This window comes from Siphateles boraxobius, unplaced genomic scaffold (genome assembly GCF_051911475.1).
Source record: "Siphateles boraxobius isolate OS27281-9 unplaced genomic scaffold, OSU_SipBor_1 9, whole genome shotgun sequence".
Classification (NCBI taxonomy): domain Eukaryota; kingdom Metazoa; phylum Chordata; class Actinopteri; order Cypriniformes; family Leuciscidae; genus Siphateles; species Siphateles boraxobius.
Window position 1 is genome coordinate 3551434 of NW_027509219.1, and position 22913 is coordinate 3574346.

The following is a 22913-nucleotide window of genomic DNA, read 5'->3' on the forward strand; positions in this document are numbered from 1 at the left end:
AACGATTTAAATTCCCCGCCTCCCCTGACAGCATAAATAAACACGTTTTAGCATTTGCTTTGAAATGCATACGGTAATGATTAAGTAATTCAAAACAAACAAGTCATAAAACTACTCGGTATGAGCTCGGTAACCCATATTTATTGTTAATTCTAGTGCATACTAGAAAAAAGACAAGGTGAAACATCATTTCCCACAATTCCACTGCGACGCCTACAATAAAGCGCGGCGCTTATTGGCAATCAGCACAACAACAATGACGTTTACGTAAACGTCACTTCCTAAACATTAAGAGATTCGGTTGAGACCTCTTTAGCGCTCCTTGTCTGAGACAGTTGATTCTCATGAGTGTCTTTTTGTTTTTATCCTGCAAAGGTCTTTAATAACTGACCAATAAACTCTTCGGATCAGTACTTACAATACTCTGAAAGGTAAATTGTTAAAACGCACACAACGAGTCTTCTGTTAACTTAGACGTTAGACGTGTAACCAGTGTTTAACTTTAGTAACGTTAAGCAAACTGATACGGAGCCGTTAACGTTTCCTAAGCCTGATAAAAGATAATGTATGGATTATTATGCAAGTCGTTTCTAAAAATCTAACGTCATTACAAAGTAATCAATACATTAATATCGGTAGAAAACTCAGGATATGTCATAATCGAAAAGTAAGAAAAGGTTTTGTCTTAAAACCTATATTTAATGCACAACCTTCCTACCAGCTTACATCAATTTACCTGGGTGAATCTCATGAATTACTATAGCCGTTATCACAGCCTATATTTAGTACAACGCAACATGTTTTTACATTAACATTTGTTTTTCATTAGGACATTTTCATGTGTGTCGAGCACCCCCCAATTGTTAAAAAAAATAGAATTTGCATTGCTGTACCGCGAAAAAACATACTAATTATAATATTTATGCATAATAGTATTATTTGTAGTACATTTAAAATATGTAGATTTACTGCCTTTCTCTTGATTTATTATTACTGATTATAATAACATATCTTTTTGGACAGGTGATTGCTGTTAGATTATACATAATTAATATAACAGTTTAGTAATGAGAATCTGATAAGAATCAATCACCATTGGAAGTAATGACAATTGCAAATAAAAGTAAAAACTACATCTTAAAATCTTAAATGTTTTCTAAATATTATTTTTTTTACAAAATGTATTATGTTTACTTTATTTGATTTGATTTTTGGTGAAGAATTTATAGTTACATATTCATATTTGTATTTCCAGCCACAGAGTAATCAATTTATTTTTGTTTCCAATAGCATGAATTTCTCAGAGGTCTTCAAGCAATCCAATCAATTGTGCAAAGTTTCTCCTGATGGGAAATATTTGGTAAAGTTGTTTTTCTTACAGCCATCGACATTATCAGATGATACATTTAAAATTCTGACTATGACCACCATACTGATCTTACTGTTTCTTGTTAATCACTACATTTAATTTGGGCTTGTAGGCAACCTGTGTTCAGTACCGGCTGGTGGTCCGTGATATCAAAACCCTTCAGATCGTGCACCTGTACACATGCCTGGACCAAGTGATGCACATGGAGTGGTCCTCTGACTCCCTCTTCATCCTTTGTGCCATGTACAAAAGAGGCCTAGTGCAGGTATGTCAAGTTGCCCATTGCATTTATTGATGCACTTTTACCTTTACTTTTCAGTCTGGGTACGTTCAGTCTTTACCCAGAAGGGTCTTTAAAAAGTTTGAAAAGTAATATTACACCTCTCTTAGAGCTGAATTGAGATAAATTGAGAATCACAATATTGTTTTGTTTAAAATAGAGATCAAGATTCTCCCACAATTCTGAATAGACAAATCTATGAAATTACATGTCATGTACAAGAGGTTCTGACAAAATGCTAATTGCTGCAGTCTATTTAAAAAGAATTGTTTAATGAATTTGAATTAAAAAAATTTTTAATCGGTTTGAGAGAATGACTCCCTCATAAAGACTTGCTGTGTTCGAAATCACTCCTTTATATCCTTAAATACGGCACTATTTGAGGGGAAGGCCATTTGTAGTTGTGTCCAAACCATAGTGGACGTTATCGAGTGCTCTCATTCAATCCCACAATGCACCGCATTAACAAGTGTACAACTGATGTAGGCTGCGTCCGAAGGCTTAAAATTGCTGCCTCCGGAGGACGCATTCCAAGGTAGGAAGGCATCCAGGCACGTCCGAATCCAATGTTAGTTTCACTTCCTGAAATACCTTAATCTGATAGATTTTTGAAGGCAGCATAGATGTTTCTGTCGCTGCCTTTGATGTCCCACAATCCTGTGCTTTCCATTCTGTGACAGTTGAGCTAAAAGATAAAAATGGCATCTAAAAGTTGCGGTTAGTCGTCAGTTTGTGTATAAATGTACGTTTTTGATCAATGTTTTCCACTTCTGATGTTATTTCTAACGGTGAAAACTGAATTACTATTGTAATAATTGTTAAATATTCACAGGGCAGCAAGGCAACAATTCAGCAGCTTACGTTTTCATTCTAAAGCCGTATGCTTAACGGCTATAGAATACCCATAATGCACTGTGAGGGTCGTTCCGAATAAATTCCCAAGTTTTGCCAGAAGATGGCACCAGCAGCTGAATCATCCATCCATCCATTTTCCAAACCGCTGGTCCAATGTGGATACAGCATAATATCAAACATGTATACATTCCTTTTTAATTGATTATTAAATTGTTTAATTAATGTTTATACAAGCTGGTTTCCATAACCGAGTTCAAGATACATACCGGAGCTGCCAGTTTGCTAAGTTTCAAATGATTATTAAGCAGCAAGCACATACAAATGCGTCATCTCTTCTGGTGCACTCAGTGTCTGAATTATTCAGGGAATAGGGGGGCGATTTCAAACACCGCTAGTGTTTGTGAATGAATCTCTTGAACGAATGATTCAATGACATCGCCACCTATTGGCGTAACAATGTAATTGATACGATCTGTATTTGAAGCATCTAGTTACTTTCAAAAGGTATTTACTCTATGTTGATACCGCTACCGTGTTTATATCCGAACTATAAACTTTTTCCCAGTACTTCTGTGATCATTTGAATTATTGTAGCACAGAAATAATTATACTGTGTGGTTGAAAAGACTGTTTGTGAAGCGGTTCCATACCTATAGCCTACATGAAAACTGCTCTCTCTGGATCAGCAGCAGCTCAAATGAAGATTTAAATGTTCGCTGTGTTCGTACTTGCAAAGCTTAATGTTGTCATTTAGGAATAACATCGCGTATGTGTTTGAATTGAGATCACAATCTTTTGAACAAGACACATTACTTGAGGTCTCATTCACATCTGGAGCTCAAATGGTACGAGCTAGACAGCGATTTTAAATCTTAGGGTTTCAAATAACCCACGCTTGAGCTTAATAATTCGTCTAATAACTTTTAAATATTAGGTTATAGTGTTAGTTTACACTTTTTCAACAATTAGATAAAATTTCCTCAATAGTTTAATTTACACACTAAATTACCTTACCTTTGTAAAGGAAGCCAGCGCCAGTCCTTCATGTTGAGCTATTCAACAAGGCAACAGGACTCAAATATGTTTGTTAGTGAAAGGCCTTTGTGTTTCTCTCTATTCGCTCTCAGGTATGGTCTCTAGAGCAGCCGGACTGGCATTGTAAGATAGACGAGGGTTCGATTGGACTAGTCTCGTCACGCTGGAGTCCTGACGGGCGACACATACTCAACACCACTGAGTTCAATGTAAGTATGGCGGTAGGAGGAGTCAAGTCTCAACTGTTGCTGTCCATAAATGAAGACCTGAAAATAACAGACAGTCCATGGACTAAGTTCAACTCTGTTGGTTAATTCTGTGAGGTCACAGTCAGAATACACTGTACTTCTGAAAATTACTTCTTGTGATCTGGTTAATAATGCAAAGCCTGAGAAGCAAAATGCAAAAAGAACAAAAAAAAATGATACCACCATATTTTGGAAAAAAGAACAAAAATATTATACCACCATATTTTGGACCAATAGACAAATATCATGGTATTTTTTATTATTGTTTCTATCTACATAAATAAAAAATGACCACGTTCACTATTGTTTAAAAAGTTGGGTTGGTCAGATTAAAAAAGTCTGCATTAATTAGATTTTTTTTTAAACAGTAATATTGTGAAATATTATTACAATTTTAAATAACTGTGTACGATTTGAGTATGTTTTAAATTATAATTAATTTCTTGACATGGAAATTCAGCTTTAAGGTCCTTGCACACTGAGTCTGAAATTTTCGTATTCGTCATTCGGTGACTCTGAATTGTCAAAACAACTCTCAAAATGCTTGCTACGGATACGAAAAATGCAGAAAATCGAACCCGGCCCGACTTTTTTTAGGACGTACGAAAGTTTCGGAGACAGTGTGTAAATGTGATTGACACAACGTGAGGTCGTATTTATTTTATTACGTGCAAAAATTTCAAACGAGAATTTCGGACTCCGTGTGCAAGAACCTTTAAAGTTACTCTAGTCTTGACACATGATCTTTCAAAAACCATTTTAATATAGTGATTTGGTGCTCAAGAAACATTTCTTTTCATTATCAATGTTGAAAACAGTTGTGCAGCTTAATACTTTTATGAAGAAAAAAAAATTCACGATACTTGATGAATAAAAATTCCCTCCTAAAAAACAAAATATTTCTTCTTTTTTTTAAATAGAAATATTTGTAACATAAACTTAAACTGTAAACTGTAACATAAAATTTGTAACGTCTTTACTGTCGCTTTTGCATCAATGCATCAATTTAATGCATCCTTTCTGAATAAAAGTACTAATTTCTTTAATAAAAAAACTTACTGAACCCAAACTATTAAATGGTAGTGTAATATGAAGTCTCCTTCTCTTTCTCCTTCTCTCTCTCTGTCTCTGTCTGTTTGTCTGGATTACACTTGGGCTGAGTTCCACCATAGTCGTCTGTCGCCTGAACTTGATTCCAAGAATTACTGACATGTGTTGAGATGATGGACAGCTGTGTGTGTTCACCATGCACTTGAAATGAAGTGTCTGTCTGGAATTCTTGCTGTTTGTCTAGTGTGTGAGGTTGAATGATGACTGGACACTTGTCTGTTGTCTTCCGTCTGACGTCTCTGTTACAGGGTTCCATAAATAAACAGTACACTGTCTGTGTTAACGACAGCACATGCAGTGTTTATGAAAGTCATTTTGCAACGGTCATTTTTAAAGCAGCTTATCAAAGTTGTGAAAGGCAATGGTACATATTTATGGCTGTTTGTTTGAAAATTTGACAAAGACTGAAATCACAGACAATTCAAGTCAGCTTGCTTTTCTAGTGTGCCACCTAAAGGATTCCATCTGAACAATATAAAGGTGGCAAGTACATACTAGATTTCTATTACTGTATGTGCTGCTGACATCAGCAGACTTTGAGCAGAGCTTTGTTGTTTACAGCAGGCCAGTTTACTGAATTATGACAGAATGATCATTTTTGGGTGAACTATCCCTTTAAGTTGTTGGACTGTTCTTAGACAAAAGACATTCGTATGGCTATAGAAGATTTGTAATTATGCACAGGTTGCATGAAGAATTCCTTTTTAGGGGTTCAAGCGTGTAGCACCCCCATTGTCATTGTTAAATTTTCCTAGGATCAGCATTCTTCCCTAAAAGTGATCGGGCAGACCAAACCGTGAGTCTTGGAGACTTGTGAGGGCTGGTAGTACTCACACCTTCTACAATGTCACCAAGGCTTGCCTCGATTGGCTTGACGGGCGCTACAGCAGTGAAAAGTACGAAATCACTCATGATGTTTTATATTACCAGTGCAGCAAGATTCGCTGGAGTTTTATAGGCAATAATTATCAAAAAAAGGTAAAATTTCGATTCACGGTCACCTAATGGTGCTTTTCCACTGCATGGTACGGTTCGGTACTGCTCACTTTGGCACTTTTCCACTGAATGGTACGGTACGGCTCGGCTCACTTTAAATAGTATCACCTCTGTTGTTGTTCCAAGCGTACCGTACCGATCATAGTCCGTAAAAAATACCGGCCATAAGTAGAACTATTACACTTTAAAAGGTAAAAACCCCCCCGCTATATTTCAGTGATAAATGACCTGAAAGTGCAACAATTTGTCTTTTTCCTCACTGATGTAAGTCCATCTACGATCAGAGTGGTAACATGCTTGCTAATTAAAACATAATATCTTTTTACACAAATGCTTGAAGGCCTTAGGCCAGCAGCTATATTTTCTTTTTCTTTCTTTTTTTGTGTGACTTTTTTGTAAGAGCTCGACAGTGTGAATCTCTATCCACCTTGTTGGAATATATATATGAGTTATATGAATATATATATTCATCTGCAGTCCATTGGCAGGTCACCATTAAACTTCTGACCTGACGTATGACGTAGGATGTAGGAGTAATGTAAGGTTAGGTGAGAGTAGTTCAAACACGGTTCAAACAAACAGGGCTGGGCAACAAACTTAAGCTCCTCCGTCATTTCTCTTTAAAAATCCTTGTTTTAGACTTTTTAAATTCGTGACCGGTGTTTTGTTTCGCTCTACCCTCCCCGCTTCCGTGTTCGTTAATACGTCATGCATCGGGTCAGAGGTCACTCTTCCAGCAGAACTAGACTCGTGTACGGATGTTACCGGAAGCGAGTGATTATAGTTTATAAAGTTATACATTTTTCTTGGAAAAACGCATCACTTCTCTTCAGAAGGCCTTCAAAAATATCAGGCTCTATTCACTCCCAATTTAATGCTTGTAAGAGCCAGGATATTTTTTAATATAACTCCAATTGTGATTGGCTGAAAAAAGAAAGTCATACATATAGGATGGCTTAAGGGTGAGTCAATTATGGGATACTTTTCATTTTTGGGTCAACTAACCCTTTAAACTTGTACACCACTGAATTGTGTTTTAATCTTAAAGGGACACTTCACCTCTGGGAAGATGAATGTGTATTTAAAATGGGTCATTTATGTAGAAGAAATGTGAAATTATTTTTGAATTTTTGTATTTTTGGCTTATGTGGATGAAAGACAACAACTCCCAGAATGTAATTGCTTCGCTGCCCTAGGAGGCCACGCCTACCGGTAGCAGAGCGTAGTTGTTAAACAACAAGGCTAGGCTACTAGTGAGTCTCCGTGATGAGTGTGAGTCTGCCCGGGTTTTCGAGATCACCCATAACGTCTGAGATTCGGCTTTTGCGTTCTACAGTCGCCATTCATCATGTTTACTGTGGCGTGCAGGACGAGACTGGGGGCCGCGGGAGAACGGCGCGGGGCCGGTGGCGTGATTACTGATGAGCGACACCTGTGAGACGCACCGGTCTCGTATCTCTCACGGAGGAGCGGGAATTTTCTTGGCAATATTAAAACGCACATCAACCGATCACTTGTTTAGCGTTCATGTAAACACTACATTCAGATTCACCAATCGGAATGAATTCAGTTAGATTGAAACAAAAGGTGTGCATGTAAACAATGAATGGCGACTGCAGAAAGCAAAAGCTGAATCCCGGACATGTTGGACGATCTCGACGTCCGGGAAAAAGAGGATGGTAACCCCTACTACTCAGCTTTCTCCACAGAACAAGAGTCAGATCTGTGACTGAGATCCGACCCTCTATGAGCGGGTTGAGAACATGCGGGACAGCCCCTTTTACTGGCTGTAGTCTTTAGCCTCTGGCCAAAAAATCCTGCGTGGTAATTCGAAAATACTACTGGTTTTCTACTGATACAGAGCTTAATGCTAAATCCTGAAGTGACCCTTTAAGGTTGACAACTTGAAGGTGCAAAATGGTTTTGTATCATTCATTTTAAATATTTACTTCTCTATACATTTTTTTGCTTTATCTTCACAGTTGAGAGTCACCGTCTGGTCCCTATGCACAAAATCCGTTTCCTACATCAAGTATCCTAAAGCCTGCCAGAAAGGTGAGTGCTTGCGAGTAAGTGCAGACATTGAGTGTCTGAACTAGTCTGGGGTATAGCTAGTTTTATAAACTGTTTGTGGGAGTGGAGATGTATGGACAGGGTCACAGAAGCATGAATCATGTGACGATATTTACCTGTAATATATAAGTCTTGTCCCTGGACGTCTAGCCAGGCGTGAGCTCTCACAGACAGCTGGTAAAAGTCCTCATAACACTCCAGAAGACAGGTTTATATAATGTTCATTTTCTGGCCAGCAGAGTGTGGATTCAGTTATCTGTCACCCCTGTCGCTCGTGGATTGAGCTGTAACCTTCAGATCAGATGATGGAAAACTTGCGTTGAAAGGTGTTTCTGTGCTAGCATTGTGTTGTCTGTCTACCGGAGTGAATTATGACAATTGTAGCCATGTACTGTGTGCTGTCATGGGTCAAAGTTATGGACCACAATTCCATCCGTATCTGAAGACTTCTTCAGAAGTAGTGTGAACACTCAAATTTTGTCCAGATCTGATTTTTTCACATCAGATTTAGACCACTTCCATATGTGGTCCTGAATCAGACCCGGGTCTGATTTTTTTCAATGTGGCCGCAGTGTGAACAACCAAGGCGGATTTGATGCGACTTTTACGTCAATCTACATCGACATTTGTCACAAACTATGCGTCTCAAAACAGCGTCTCTGTGAAGCTATTCACATCACATTCCCACCACTCCTGGCTTCGTCTCCACATCCACACAGACCTCTGTAGTGAATTTGAAGCCATAACCTCGCAAAAGGCCAAAATAGCCAATTTTGCTCTCTCTTCATTCTTCTCCTCCTCAGCACCTGCTCATTAATGTTACGGCTGCTATTACACAAACATTTTGAAATAAAAGCGAAAATGCTTACTTCCTCCATAAACTCCCCAACTTTAGTGCAACAGCGTGCTGTGTCTGATGTCATTGTTATTGTTCTTTTGCGCATGCGGGTCAGTTCGAAATCGCAAACAGTTCACACTGGAATCTGATATAGGCCACATTTTAAAAGGTAATGTGAACAGCTAAACAAAAAAATGGATCTGAGCAAAAAATCCGAATTGAGCACTAAGACTTGCGGTGTGAACCTTAATTGGTTAACCTTAATTGGTTAATTGGCTTAATTGACCCAAAATTTTTGAATGGCAGTGTAACTGTCAAAGTATGTATTTTTTGCTATTACAGTAACTGAAACCAGGCTTTCCTTTGTTTTCTACTGTAACAGTAAAAAAGGAGAACACAGTACTATATAAGACAATATAATACTGTGCATTCGTAGTCTGCTTTCCCGATTTCATTTACGATATATCCCATTAATAATTCACTGGAATGCACTAAGAATCTCTTGTTTTTCTCCACAAATCCAAATGCTTTAAAAGTGAATTGTCTCCCCTTTTCACTTCTAATCCATATTAGCAGTGTTTACTGGAATGTTTCTAGAGCTAGTAAATGCTAAATTTAATAAACATTTTTGATTAAGGTTATGTTATATTTTACAATACGTATAGTTATATTTTAAGACATCCGCAATATTGCTGCAGAAATCAAGTTTTTGGTTATTCATGGTCTGTTGTAGTAATTTGTTTATGCTTTTACACTTTTAAATTTCGTTTTAATGTTTGATGGTTGAAGGGTGAGAACATCTCATTGTTCACAGTTTTTAAAAATCCTTATTATTGTGTTCCTAGAGCGAACGTTAAGCTGATTGTTTACAGTTTAACAGTAGTAACTCCCATAATTCTTACAAAGCGTCATGGAGCGTAGGAAATTCTATACTATGGATACTATAACAGTGCCCCGGTCAGTTCATGAAACGCATCTATAGAATATGTGGTTGACTTTAGGTTGAATTTAGGCTTTAAATGCATAAATGTGTTTCAGGTATGGACTTCACTGCAGATGGCCGTTATATGGCTCTGGCAGAAAGACGGGAGTGTAAAGACTACATCAGTGTGTTTGTGTGTGATGACTGGCATCTTCTCAGAGTGAGTACAGTTATCTAAGGTAGTATGCTGGTGTGAAAGCTGTGGCCTAATGGTTAGCACACATGCTCCAGAAAAGTTGAGCAGGAGAAGCAGGTTTAACAGCGTGTGCTGACCTTTTTCCACCCTTCTTTCTCCTAAAATGTCCTGCCCTTTTGTCTATTGTCTTCAGTAGTAAAAGTGGCAAAATATCATTATATCACTTCAGATGAAGATGAATGACTTGATTCTCAAATACTTGCATTAAACATTTTGGTAACGCTTCACATTAAGGTTTCATTTGTTAACATTAGTTAACTACTTTAGTTAACATGAGCAAACAATGAGCATTTTTTTAAATCTTTTACACCATTTATTAATCTTAGATAACGTTAATCTAAACCTTTACTAATTAATTTTTAAGATCAAAAGTTTTATCTGTTAAAATTAGTTGATGTAAGGCTTTTTAATCTTTGTAATTTAATTTATTTAGTTACTTAATCTTATTTATTTTAAAATTGTTGTACAGCTTTTCTTATTTTAATATATTTATGTAGTTTTATCAAATTGTACTTATTTTAATTTATTTTAATCAAATGATTTTATCTATGGAGTTATTTATTTTTATTTAAAGATAATTTTATTTATTTATTTTAATTAAATGTGTGATTTTGTTTGTCTTTATTTAAATAAAATAAACTAATCTTATTGTATTAATTTATTATTTAAATGTATTTAGTGTAATTTTATTTGTATTGATTTATTTCTAATTTTTTTACACAGCTTTTCTCTAAACCTTTCCTTGGACCCCCCTAGCATTCCCTTTAGGCCCCCAGACCCCAGTTTGAAAACCCCTGAGTTAATGCACTGTGAACATGAACATTTTTATTAAGCAACTATCAGGTTAATAAATGCTGTATAAAAAAATTTTTATAAAAAAAAGTATGTTACTAGTTCATGTTAGTTAATGCATTAACTAATGAGACCTTTTTGTAAAGTGTTACTAAACATAATTGTAATGTAAAATGTAAAAGAACTACCCTTTGTTTGGGGCACATTTTAATATTTAATGCTAATATTAAATTTTTCTTTAACATTAAGTATTATTATTAAATAAATGTATCACTTTTTGTAAATAATCTTTCTGGATATTCATGAAAATATCTAAATTTTAAATAACTATACATTTAATATTTTATAGTAAAAACCGATTGTTTATTTAATTAAAAAAAACAGCAGTACAGCAAATATTACTTAAACAATTTAAAAATTAAAAGGTAATTATTATTATTTATATACATTATTACCAGAATGAGAAATTAGGGTGATTTGTTCTTTAAGGAAAATTATTATTTCTTTTGATTTTAGGGTGCATGTTTTTGATCAGAGAGAGAGAGAGAGTGTTAAATGATCATGACAAATTAAGATAATGCATTTTTGGTGCAAGAAACTTTTATTAGCATTTATAATGAACTTCCATTTTGCCATTTTGTCTGTAGCATTTTGAGAGCGAGACTCAAGATCTGGCAGGGCTGGAGTGGTCTCCGAACGGCTGTGTGCTTGCAGTGTGGGACAACAGTCTCGAGGTAAAGAAAATCAATGCTTATGGTCACAAAAGATTTCTTTCACAAACCGATTCTGGTCATTGACCGTACTACATAACATTCATTATTATTTGTAGCCTGGATTTGCATTTTTGTGCGTAATTACTCTATATAATTATTTTGGACAATAATCATTTTAATTATCATTAAATCCAGCCACTCAAATTGGAGCTTAATTTTGTTAAGCGCAATAATCATCAAATGCTCTGTGAAAGACTGATACTCAAACTGTCTGATACAGACACAGGGGTTTGAATGCCTCTCAATCAATGACTACGTTTACATGCAGCCAATTTTCGGGTTATGGTCGGGTTAAGTTAACTATTCGGGTTTCTGAAACATTGGAAATAACCCGTTTACATACTCCTGTATACATGGAATTGCAATATCCCGATGTAAACGGCGACGCACGGTTAGCGTCTGGACGTACGGACAACCTTAAGGCGCAATATGCGTAATTTCCGATTCTTCTTCCTGTATCCAAAGACGACAACAACAGCAGCAGCAGCACACGGATAATGAATAGTTCGGGGCAGATAGCGATCGCCTTTGTTTGCGCTTTGGTGCTGGTACTGACCTCGCTCCAAATGTACGCTGTGCTGCGTCTCGCCATGTTTACTTCCGGTATACTGCCGGCGGGTTTTTGTATGCGCTGAGAAGCTCCTCTTCTCAAAAGACCAAGATTCCTTGCGAATAGAACATTCGCAGAACACAAATCATTATGGGGATATGCCGATACGCGTTTACATGACCAAAAATTCGGGTTAGAAAAGGGGTACCCCAGGTATCATATCCCGGTTTTTAAAATCAGGGATATGAGCATATTCGGTCTTTTTATTGTTTACATGGCCGTGTGTGACCGGGTTATTGCTAATATATCGGTTTTGAACGGGTTATTGGCTGCATGTAAACGTAGTCATTGATAAACGGAATTGGACTTTTTATCATTGAAACAATTTAGTTTTATAAAATTCTGAAGTATTAACTAATCAGATTAACTCTCCGGTTTCTCTCCGCAGTATAAAATGTTATTATATTCGCTGGATGGCCGCTTGTTGTCTTCCTTCAGTGCGTATGAGTGGTCTCTAGGCATAAAGTCTGTCTCGTGGAGTCCCAGCAGCCAGTTCTTGGCTGTTGGCAGCTATGATGAAAAGGTAGGAAATCTATTAAAGAAACAGATGGAAAATATCTGTTGAATATTATATAATCTGTATAAAAGAGAGTTTTGATGGGGTTTCCATCAGGTTCGGATCCTGAATCATATCACCTGGAAGAAGATCACAGAATTTGAGCATCCAGCCACCATCGTAAACACCAAAGCTGTAGGTGTCTTTCTCCTGAGGGTGGGAGGACTGTTATATGAGGGGGGGACTCTCAACTTTACTTTAAAGTGCCCCTAATGTGCTATTTTGTTTTGTTTTGTTTCCCTACAATAGGTTTGTATGCATCCAAGGTAAAAATAAATAAATAAATAAAATTTCAAATATTTATTTGAATTTTGTATTTGAATATTTGAATTTTAGCTCCGGAGATTTCCTCGGCACTTGATACACTGTGAAACAAACTGTAACGATGACGTCGATTTTACTGCATTAATTCGAGCCCGAGTCATCAACCTTTTAAAGTGCATGCAAAGTGGATTTGCTTTGGCAGCACAGAAGACAGTGTCTGCTCAACATGAACAACAAGAACCAAACTCTTCCAGGCCTCAGCTACAACTACTGTGTTTAATGCGGGTCAAAGTAGATGACGTTCACAGGCAGCCAATGAAGACACAGGCTGGCATTATGCAAATGTGTTACAAACCTACAAAGGTTCGCACAAGAATTAAGACTGGAATTTCTGATGACTCGTTTCAGGCAGTTCAGAAACGGTTCTTCTTTTGAGCGACAATAGCGTATCATGATGGCATGCATCATGCATTTTGATTTTGAAACTTTGCAGACCTTTTACATTCACAAACAGCTTTATTGAACACTGTATTAATGGTAATATCCAAAAAAGCATCACAGGGGCACTTTAAACAGCACTTTTGTAGGCTTAACTCTTTGAAAAATGTCTATGCCTATATTTTTGCAAAACGTCATTAACATACCTATAACTAGGTGCGGTTGATTGATTAATAAAGACTTATTTTCATGTGTTCCTTGCACAATACTATATTAGGAACTCAAAACACTTTTACCATAGTTCTTGATTTGTAAACTTTAATACATTTTAACATTTGCATCACATAACCAGCTTCATATGTATGACTTTTCTGACATAGTAAACTTGTTTGCAACCAACGTAATAAAATGTTGCCAGATTCACGTTCACACAGTCATCTGTTTCAGATAAAACTGAACACACTTTTCGCGCCACTCGCTGAACATTTCACTTGGAAAGTGTCACAATAAATGCAAAGCAATGTAATATAATTGTGCAGCTGTCGCCACATGCTTATATTTTTTTCAACAAGCCCTAGGTTGCACAAAGGTTGCACAAACTAGACCATTATGAAAATGTTAGATTTTGAGTCAACATTTTTCTTATTGAAAAAGTCTAAAATGTAAGTGAACTAAAAAAAAATCTGTCTTTTTTGTATAATCGAATACTGTTTTTTTTTTTTTAGGTGGTATTTAAGGAAGTGGAGAAAAGACCTGTTGTGGGCAGTGAAGATCTTTCTATTCATCAGCTGACTGTGGATAATTCACTATTTAGCACAAAGAGCAAGTGTAAGTTTCATTAATCTTGTGTACAGTTCTTGGTAGTTAAACTACAGTATGTTCCTAATATAAGGAGGGTGTTTGCACTAATATTACCTGCTTTGCTGACAGCACTGCCTCGGTGGACACCAGAGATTTAACTAGGTGGCAGGTCATTAAGAATAAGTAACTATTTCTATTGCTGGACTATTGACAAAGGTCTGCAGATACACTACATAAATCTTACCAACATCATTGTAATGGAGATCTCATGTTACAAACATACTAAGCCCCCCCCCGAACTCTTTACTCTTTCGAAATGAAGAGTATTTTGCACTATGTGTAGACATGCTCTCACATAAATGGTGCAAAGCTCTCTCCAGTCCATCTTGAACATTTATTGAAACGTTTTGTCATGTATCGTAAACTTGAGCAAATGAACATATGACTGTACAGGGCTCAACATTAAAACTTGCTCTTTTACAAGTGGAAGCTACTTTTTTTTACTTTTAGAGTGAATGACCAATTTACTTGTCTGATGGACAAGCACATGTGACAAGGCTTAATGTTGAGTCCTGCTGTACGTATATCACATGTAATTTATAAATCAACACCTGTTCAGCCACTTGATGAGGGTATATGCTGAGGTTAGTCAGTCACAACAAAGACAATTTACATGGTACAGTACCAAAGTGGATTTCATGAAAACATGTCCAGGCTATATTTCACCCAATTTCTTTTTGTAATTAACAGAATATATTTTATTGTAAATTCAGTGATTATTTGAAAAATAAAAAAAATAAATTAACATAAAGGTAGTACTACAAATAGTACTAAAGCTTTAGAACTAAAAATTAATTTACTTAAAGTTAATAAATTAATAAACATAGTTTCTATATTTATTAATATATACATTATACTAGATTATGATCATTGACCTATGACTATGTAACACTATTATTTTTAGTAGCCTAGATGTGCATTTACAAGATATAATATATTGGTAATTAGTATTTAGACTGCTGCACTAATTACTTGTAAGTGTACTTTATTAATACTTTATTCTCAGAATTATAAATTTGAGATTTATTATATAGATTTTGGAGTGCATGTTTTTCATCATAGAGAAGGTGGAAAATGGTCATAAAAAATCAAGGTATGCTGCGTTGGGAGTAATGCATCACAAGTAGCGCAAGTTACGTGATCAGGTTACGTAATACTTTTTTCAAGTAACTAGGTAAAGTAACGCATTACTTTTAAATTTGCAACAAAATATCTTACTTTTTCAATCAAGTAATGCTTTGTTTTCCCATTTATTGACTGATACCTCTCCTGTATCCATGTTGAGAGAAATGGCATTACTTTCCATAAAAAGTTACTAAGTACGCAATTAGTTACAGTTTTAGGGAGGAATGTGATATTGTAATGGATTACTTTTAAAAAGCTACTTTGCCCAACATTGAAGATATGACAATGGTTGGTGTAAGAAACCTACAAAATTGTAAAATATGCTTTAAGCATTAATCCACACAATCTTTGGGCATAAGTAAAAGAGGTGGGAAAATACAAATAAACGGTGAAAATAATGCTATTACATTTTGATCAGATAGACTTCAATACCTTGTTTCAGATGAGATCACACAACTGCCAACCCAGGTGCCAGTAATCAAGCCCGATCCGGACCGTGCCAACCCTAAAATCGGCATCTCTGCTATGGCTTTCAGTGCTGATAATCGCTACCTTGCTACAAAGAATGGTGAGGCTGTGTGTGTAATGTATTCATGAAACAATCATGAGTCCTGAATGTGAACCAAGTATGGATCCCACCTTTCATCCTATGAATTTCCATGACTTGGATTACTACGTGCAGATTTTTACACATTGTTCGATCACAAAGAGCTATTTCTAGTTGTGCATAACTACAAACATATTCACTCAAGGCAAGACACAACAGATGTAACTAATTTACAAAATGTAACTAATAGATATCACTATAATTTCCCTAGTTGATTAATCACAGTACATTAAGACAGTTGTTTTGCATTACAAGTTTTCTGAAATGTTTTGTTCAAATATGAGGCATTATGTAATTAAATTTGCACTAATTAGCATACATTTTCAGAATAGAAATCTGAACATCTGAACAGAGCCAGGTTTAAAATTCATTGTTTCATTTTGTCGACATATTAAAGTTGATGTTTTTCACAGAATGGATTTTGGAAATCTCTTTTAATCAGAAGAAACTCAACAGCCAGAATTTATTTTTCACCGTTTTTAGGAATAAAATGTTCAATACATATCAGGTTAATGTTATACACTGAACAAAATTATAAATGCTACACTTTTGTTTTTCTCCCCATTTTTCATGAGCTGAACTCAAGGATCTAAGACTTTCTAGTATGTACACAAAAGGCCTATTTCTCTCAAATATTGTTCACAAATCTGTCTAAATCTGTGTTAGTTAGCACTTCTCCTTTGCCGAGATAATCCATCCACCTCACAGGTGTGGCATATCAAGATGCTGATTAGACAGCATGATTATTGCACAGGTGTGCGTTAGGCTGGCCTCAATAAAAGGCCACTCTAAAATGTGCAGTTTAATCACACAGCACAATGCCACAGATGTTGCAAGTTTTGAGGGAGCGTGCAATTGGCATGCTGACTGCAGGAATGTCCACCAGAGCTGTTGCCCGTGAATTGAATGTTCATTTCTCTACCATAAGCCGTCTCCAAAGGCTTTTCAGAGAATTTGGCAGTACATCCAAGTAGCCTCATAACCGCAGACCACGTGTAACCACACCAGCCCAGGAACTCCACATCCAGCATCTTCACCTCCAAGATCGTCTGAGACCAGCCACCCGGACAGCTGTTGCATCAATCGGTTTACATAACTAGAAGAATTTCTGCACAAACTGTCAGAAACCGTCTTAGGGAAGCTCATCTGCATGCTCGTAGTCAACATCGGGGCTCGACCTGACTGCAGTTCGTCATCGTAACTGACTTGAATGGGCAAATGCTCACATTTGATGGCGTCTGGCAGTTTGGACAGGGGTTCTCTTCCCGGTTTTCACTGTACAGGGCAGATGGCAGACAGTGTGTATGGCGTCGTGTGGGTGAGCGGGGTTATGGTATGGGCAGGCGTATGGTATGGGCAATGAACACAGGTGCATTTTATTGATGATATTTTGAATACAGAGAGATACCATGATGAGATCCTGTGGTCCATTGTTGTGCCATTCATTCACGACCATCACCTCATGTTGCAGCATGATAATGCACGGCCCCATGTTGCAAGGATCTGTACACAATTCCTGGAAGCTGAAAACATCGCAGTTCTTGCATGGCCAGCATACTCACCGGACATGTCATCCATTCAACATTTTTGGGATGCTCTGGATCGGCGTATACGACAGCGTGTTCCAGGTCCTGCCAATATCCAGTAACTTCGCACAGCCATTGAAGAGAGTGGACCAACATTCCACAGGCCACAATCAACAACCTGATCAACTCTATGCGAAGGAGCTGTGTAGCATTGCGTGAGGCAAATGGTGGTCACACTAGATACTGACTGGTTTTGAATTGCGAGAATCTTGCAATTCAGACTTTTTTCTCACAATTGCGAGTTTATATCTCGCAATTCTGAGTTTATATTTCGCAATTATGACTTTATATCGTGCAATTCTGAGATAAAAAGTCAGAAATGCGAGATGTAAACTCGCAATTACGAGAGAAAAAAAGTCAGAATTGTGAGATAAAAAAGTCACAATTGCCTTTTTCATTTTTTATTCTGTGGCAGACACAAGCTTCCATAGTTATATGAACAAAGCACCCTGTAAAAACATTTAAAATGTAGAAATTGCTGTAAGGGCAACTGAAGTAGAGATTTCAGGCTCAATGCAGAAAAAAAAAAAGGCCTTTAAAGAGTGTATAGTAATTGAAATGTACTGATGCAAACAGATAAAATGTAATAGAATAAACAAATTAATGTATAGTTTTCTTTTCACTAGTCTTAAAAAGTAGCAAAACAGCACAAAATCTCACAATTGACCAGTGCCTGAAAAAACAGTGGTTGTGCCTGTAGTGTCTTGCCTCAAAAATGTTTGACTACTTTTTACGATTTTATTGATTTCCATTACTTTTTCAGGCCCGGAGACAATTTTATAATTCACAGAAACGTTTCCTTTCTATCTTTCTGTGTAGTTCATCTCAATCTTCCTTCCCCATTGTTCCATTTGGCAACAATAGCCATTATGAGAAGCATTACATTCTGCCAGTGCCAACCCGAATCAAATTTTCAGAGCCATTTGGTGCCCTGGCTTCCTGGGAAATTCCCCTGCATTAAACAGACTTTACTCTTCCTATTCAGATGTACTAACAACTGTGCTTCATATGCTCGTGTTGTTATTGAGATGCTGACGCTGTGTCCATCTTCTGTCAGATAACATGCCTCAGAGCCTGTGGGTGTGGGACATGCAGAGACTCGCTCTGCTGGCCGTCCTGGAACAGACAGGTCCTGTGCGCTGCTTTGTCTGGGACCCACGCAGACCCCGGCTGGCTCTCTGCACCGGAAACACCAAAGTTTATCTGTGGTCACCAGCTGGCTGTGTGTCTGTGAATGTACCAGTTGAAGGTATGGATTCAGTTTCACCACAGTTCTTGACTCAACAGTAATTTAAAACAAGCTTTTACACTATTGCTTAAACAACACTTTCAGTTCTGTGTGTTATAATAAAGCTAATAACATAAAGCTAATAACCGTTAGAATCTATCTATTTATTTATATATATATATATATATATATATAGTCCAAAATGAACTTTATGCCAAACCTGCTAGTTGTCAGTAAATGTGCCTGCTATAAATGTATATTTTACTCGCCATAAAAGAGTATTGCATATATATACAGGTCCTTCTCAAAAAATTAGCATATTATGATAGTTCATTATTTTCCATAATGTAATGATAAAAATTCAACTTTCATATATTTTAGATTCATTGCACACCAACTGAAATATTTCAGGTCTTTTATTGTTTTAATACTGATGATTTTGGCATACAGCTCATGAAAACCCAAAATTCCTATCTCAAAAAATTAGCATATTTCATCCGACCAATAAAAGAAGTGTTTTTAATACAAAAAAAGTCAACCTTCAAATAATTATGTTCAGTTATGCACTCAATAGGCTACTGGGTCGGGAATCCTTTTGCAGAAATGACTGCTTCAATGCGGCGTGGCATGGAGGCAATCAGCCTGTGGCACTGCTGAGGTGTTATGGAGGCCCAGGATGCTTCGATAGCGGCCGTAAGCTCATCCAGAGTGTTGGGTCTTGCGTCTCTCAACTTTCTCTTCACAATATCCCACAGATTCTCTATGGGGTTCAGGTCAGGAGAGTTGGCAGGCCGATTGAGCACAGTAATACCATGGTCAGTAAACCATTTACCAGTGGTTTTGGCACTGTGAGCAGGTGCCAGGTCGTGCTGAAAAATGAAATCTTCATCTCCATAAAGCTTTTCAGCAGATGGAAGCATGAAGTGCTCCAAAATCTCCTGATAGCTAGCTGCATTGGCCCTGCCCTTGATAAAACACAGTGGACCAACACTAGCAGCTGACATGGCACCCCAGACCATCACTGACTGTGGGTACTTGACACTGGACTTCAGGCATTTTGGCAATTCCTTCTCCCCAGTCTTCCTCCAGACTCTGGCACCTTGATTTCCGAATGACATGCAAAATTTGTGGACCACTGAGCAACAGTCCAGTCCTGCTTCTCTGTAGCCCAGGTCAGGCGCTTCTGTCGCTGTTTCTGGTTCAAAAGTGGCTTGACCTGGGGAATGCGGCACCTTTAGCCCATTTCCTGCACACGCCTGTGCACGGTGGCTCTGGATGTTTCTACTCCAGACTCAGTCCACTGCTTCCGCAGGTCCCCCAAGGTCTGGAATCGGTCCTTCTCCACAATCTTCCTCAGGGTCCGGTCACCTCTTCTCGTTGTGCAGCGTTTTTTGCCACACTTTTTCCTTCCCACAGACTTCCCACTGAGGTGTCTTGATACAGCACTCTGGGAACAGCCTATTTGTTCAGAAATTTCTTTCTGTGTCTTACCCTCTTGCTTGAGGGTGTCAATGATGGCCTTCTGGACAGCAGTCAGGTCGGCAGTCTTACCCATGATTGCGGTTTTGAGTAATGAAACAGGCTGGGAGTTTTTAAAAGCCTCAGGAATCTTTTGCAGGTGTTTAGAGTTAATTAGTTGATTCAGATGATTAGGTTAATAGCTCGTTTAGAGACCCTTTTCATGATATGCTAATTTTTTGAGATAGGAATTTTGGGTTTTCATGAGCTGTATGCCTAAATCATCAGTATTAAAACAATAAAAGACCTGAAATATTTCAGTTGGTGTGCAATGAATCTAAAATATATGAAAGTTGAATTTTTATCATTACATTATGGAAAATAATGAACTTTATCACAATATGCTAATTTTGAGAAGGACCTGTATATATATTTAAATATATTTAAATATATTAAATATATTTATATATTTAAAAAATAAATATTTTTCCATGACAAGATTTATTTAGCAGTTTTTCCCCCCAGAATATTAGTAGCAATATATGTCACAGCATCATAAACTAAATTAAAGTCTGTACTGCACCGGTCACAAAATCCTGAAGAAGAACTATCATGATTTCTCATATTTTCATTTTAAGTTGCTTGATGTGATATATTTCACGTCACATGAGTTGTGGATGAACATAGGATGGCAAATTCCCACTGACGCAAAAGATGCCGATGTTTTTGCACATTAACCATGGAAAAATCACTGTAATGTACAACCTCTCGTTGCTTAATGATTTATAAAATACCAACAAAGCCTGCATGATGAAAATTTTCCATAATTTAATTTATTAATCACCACAATCAATAAAAATATTGGTTGATTAGAGATTTTTTTTCTGTAATTTAATTGGTATCCTTGAATATTGGATATTTAATTTACATGCTTTATCTAAATTTTATTTTATATATATATATATATATATATATATATATTATTATTAGAATTTAATAATGCTTTTAAATGTAATCTTTAACATCTCAAAATAAATATCCATTTTTGTGATGCCTAAGTTTACTTGTAGAATTTCAGATGTTTGATTTTAATTTGTAGTGTTTAATTTATGCAGACAAAGTAGTTCTTTTTTACATTTTATATTTTTATTATCTGCCATAGCTTGATTATCATTTATGAAATTATCAGTTTTTCGTATTAGCCAGATTTTTTTATATCAGTGCATCCCTGAGCAATTCTATCAAATATAATCGATATACAGACACAGGTTTGAGTATAATTGGCCAGTTTTACAACTTTTGATCATATATAGTTGTTTCAGGAAATGTTACCCCATAAGCAATACATGAAGCTGCTTGCATAAAAGGAAGTTGCGTGGATAAGTCTAACTTCTTCCTCTGTTTCCTCACAGGCAGTTTCCAGGTACAGTCTCTATTTTGGCACTGGAGTGGCAGCTCACTCATCCTGCTCTCAAAAGAACAGCTCTGCCTGTGTTACATGGAAACAGAGGAGGAGAAATAAACCAAAGCACTTCATCACACTCCCAAGAGTCTATTTCTACAATATAAAAAAAACTGAGACTGATCTCCAAAGAACTCTAGACAAAAACACTGTGTCTGCAAATATACCTCAACACTTTTTTGTGGTTTTCAGGTAGGGTTTTTATAACATTTTCATCTTGACACAAAATGTTGATTTTCAAAACAGCACATGCTATAAGTAAAATATTTATCAGATATTTGTGATTCTACCGCACCAACCTGGTGCAAATGAACTGCTTTCACTCAGATCTGCTTCTTATGGCCTTAGACAAGCTAAATAGATGTTACACATGATCTGAGAAGGACCAAGTACATCGTACAATCAAAACTCTAATTTGTCACTTTAGATTTGCTGTGATTTTTAGATGAATGCGAGTAGTTGTGAATGTTAAGCCTTTTGCTTCATGACAATAATGTCTGTTGTATTTCATTGTTTTTCCTGAAAATGTTTCAAATCTAGAATTATTTTTATAAAAATTAGATCTATTTGTAATAAAGTTTTCTACAGTGATGTTTCCCTTAATTGTTTTTCTTTTACAGAGATTACAGGTGAGTCTCATAACACCTGACAAGAACATTTTACAAAAATGCTTATTACTCTGAACATTGTCTGGATGTTTTACCTCAAGGTTTTCCTTAGTGATGGTTCTTATTACTGATAACTACTAAAGGATTACTGTAATATGTCTAAAAATTCAAAATAAGAATTTAATCAAAATCAGCAATACAGGAAATGCCACTAGTACAGTATGCATAAATACTTAAAATAAAATTGGGTTACACACTATTTTAAAGTGTCCGTGTTATAATGTAATTATACATTCAAGTACTGATTAATAATAATTAACTACATGTACATATTATAGGGTTAGGATTGGTATTAGAGTTAGTTGCATGTAATTATGCATAATTTATAGTTAGTATTATAGGATCTACATGTAATGTGAAACAAGGACACTAAAAAAAAAATGTCCATCCCATTAATGACACTTTGTGTGGAATTGTGCTTAATTGCCATCAAAATCTTTAGATTTTTTTGTTCTTGCCAGGTTGAGATTCAACTAAATTACTTTGAAAAAAATTAAAGACTC

At 36.5% G+C, this 22913-nt stretch overlaps 2 protein-coding genes and 1 long non-coding RNA gene across 4 annotated transcripts in view; 1 reads left to right on the forward strand and 2 right to left on the reverse strand.

Annotated features, from left to right (window-relative positions):
- The window catches only part of tp73 (tumor protein p73), a 65028-nt gene extending 61306 nt beyond the window's left edge, over positions 1-3722 (reverse strand). The window contains exon 1 of one of the 2 annotated variants that reach the window (XM_077223802.1): positions 3519-3722. In XM_077223802.1, coding sequence (XP_077079917.1) covers positions 3519-3550 — 32 coding nt within the window. In that variant the 5' untranslated portion in view covers positions 3551-3722. The remainder of the gene's footprint in view (positions 1-3518) is intronic. The other variant, XM_077223811.1, reaches the window with a different exon arrangement.
- wrap73 (WD repeat containing, antisense to TP73) lies at positions 272-22333 on the forward strand. The gene is made up of 13 exons (XM_077223829.1): positions 272-431; positions 1291-1360; positions 1482-1634; positions 3632-3748; positions 7876-7948; positions 9843-9946; positions 11422-11508; positions 12546-12680; positions 12771-12848; positions 14141-14243; positions 15844-15969; positions 18652-18843; positions 21693-22333. Exons 2-13 carry the CDS (start codon positions 1292-1294, stop codon positions 21800-21802), a joined length of 1347 nt encoding a protein of 448 aa, XP_077079944.1. The 5' UTR covers positions 272-431; position 1291; the 3' UTR covers positions 21803-22333.
- On the reverse strand, positions 16441-21769 carry LOC143732592 (uncharacterized). Its single transcript, XR_013201140.1, has 2 exons — positions 21613-21769; positions 16441-18822 (listed from the first exon to the last, which is right to left on the reverse strand). It is a non-coding gene; the product is annotated as an uncharacterized LOC143732592 (long non-coding RNA).
- Positions 22334-22913: the final 580 nt, after the last annotated feature.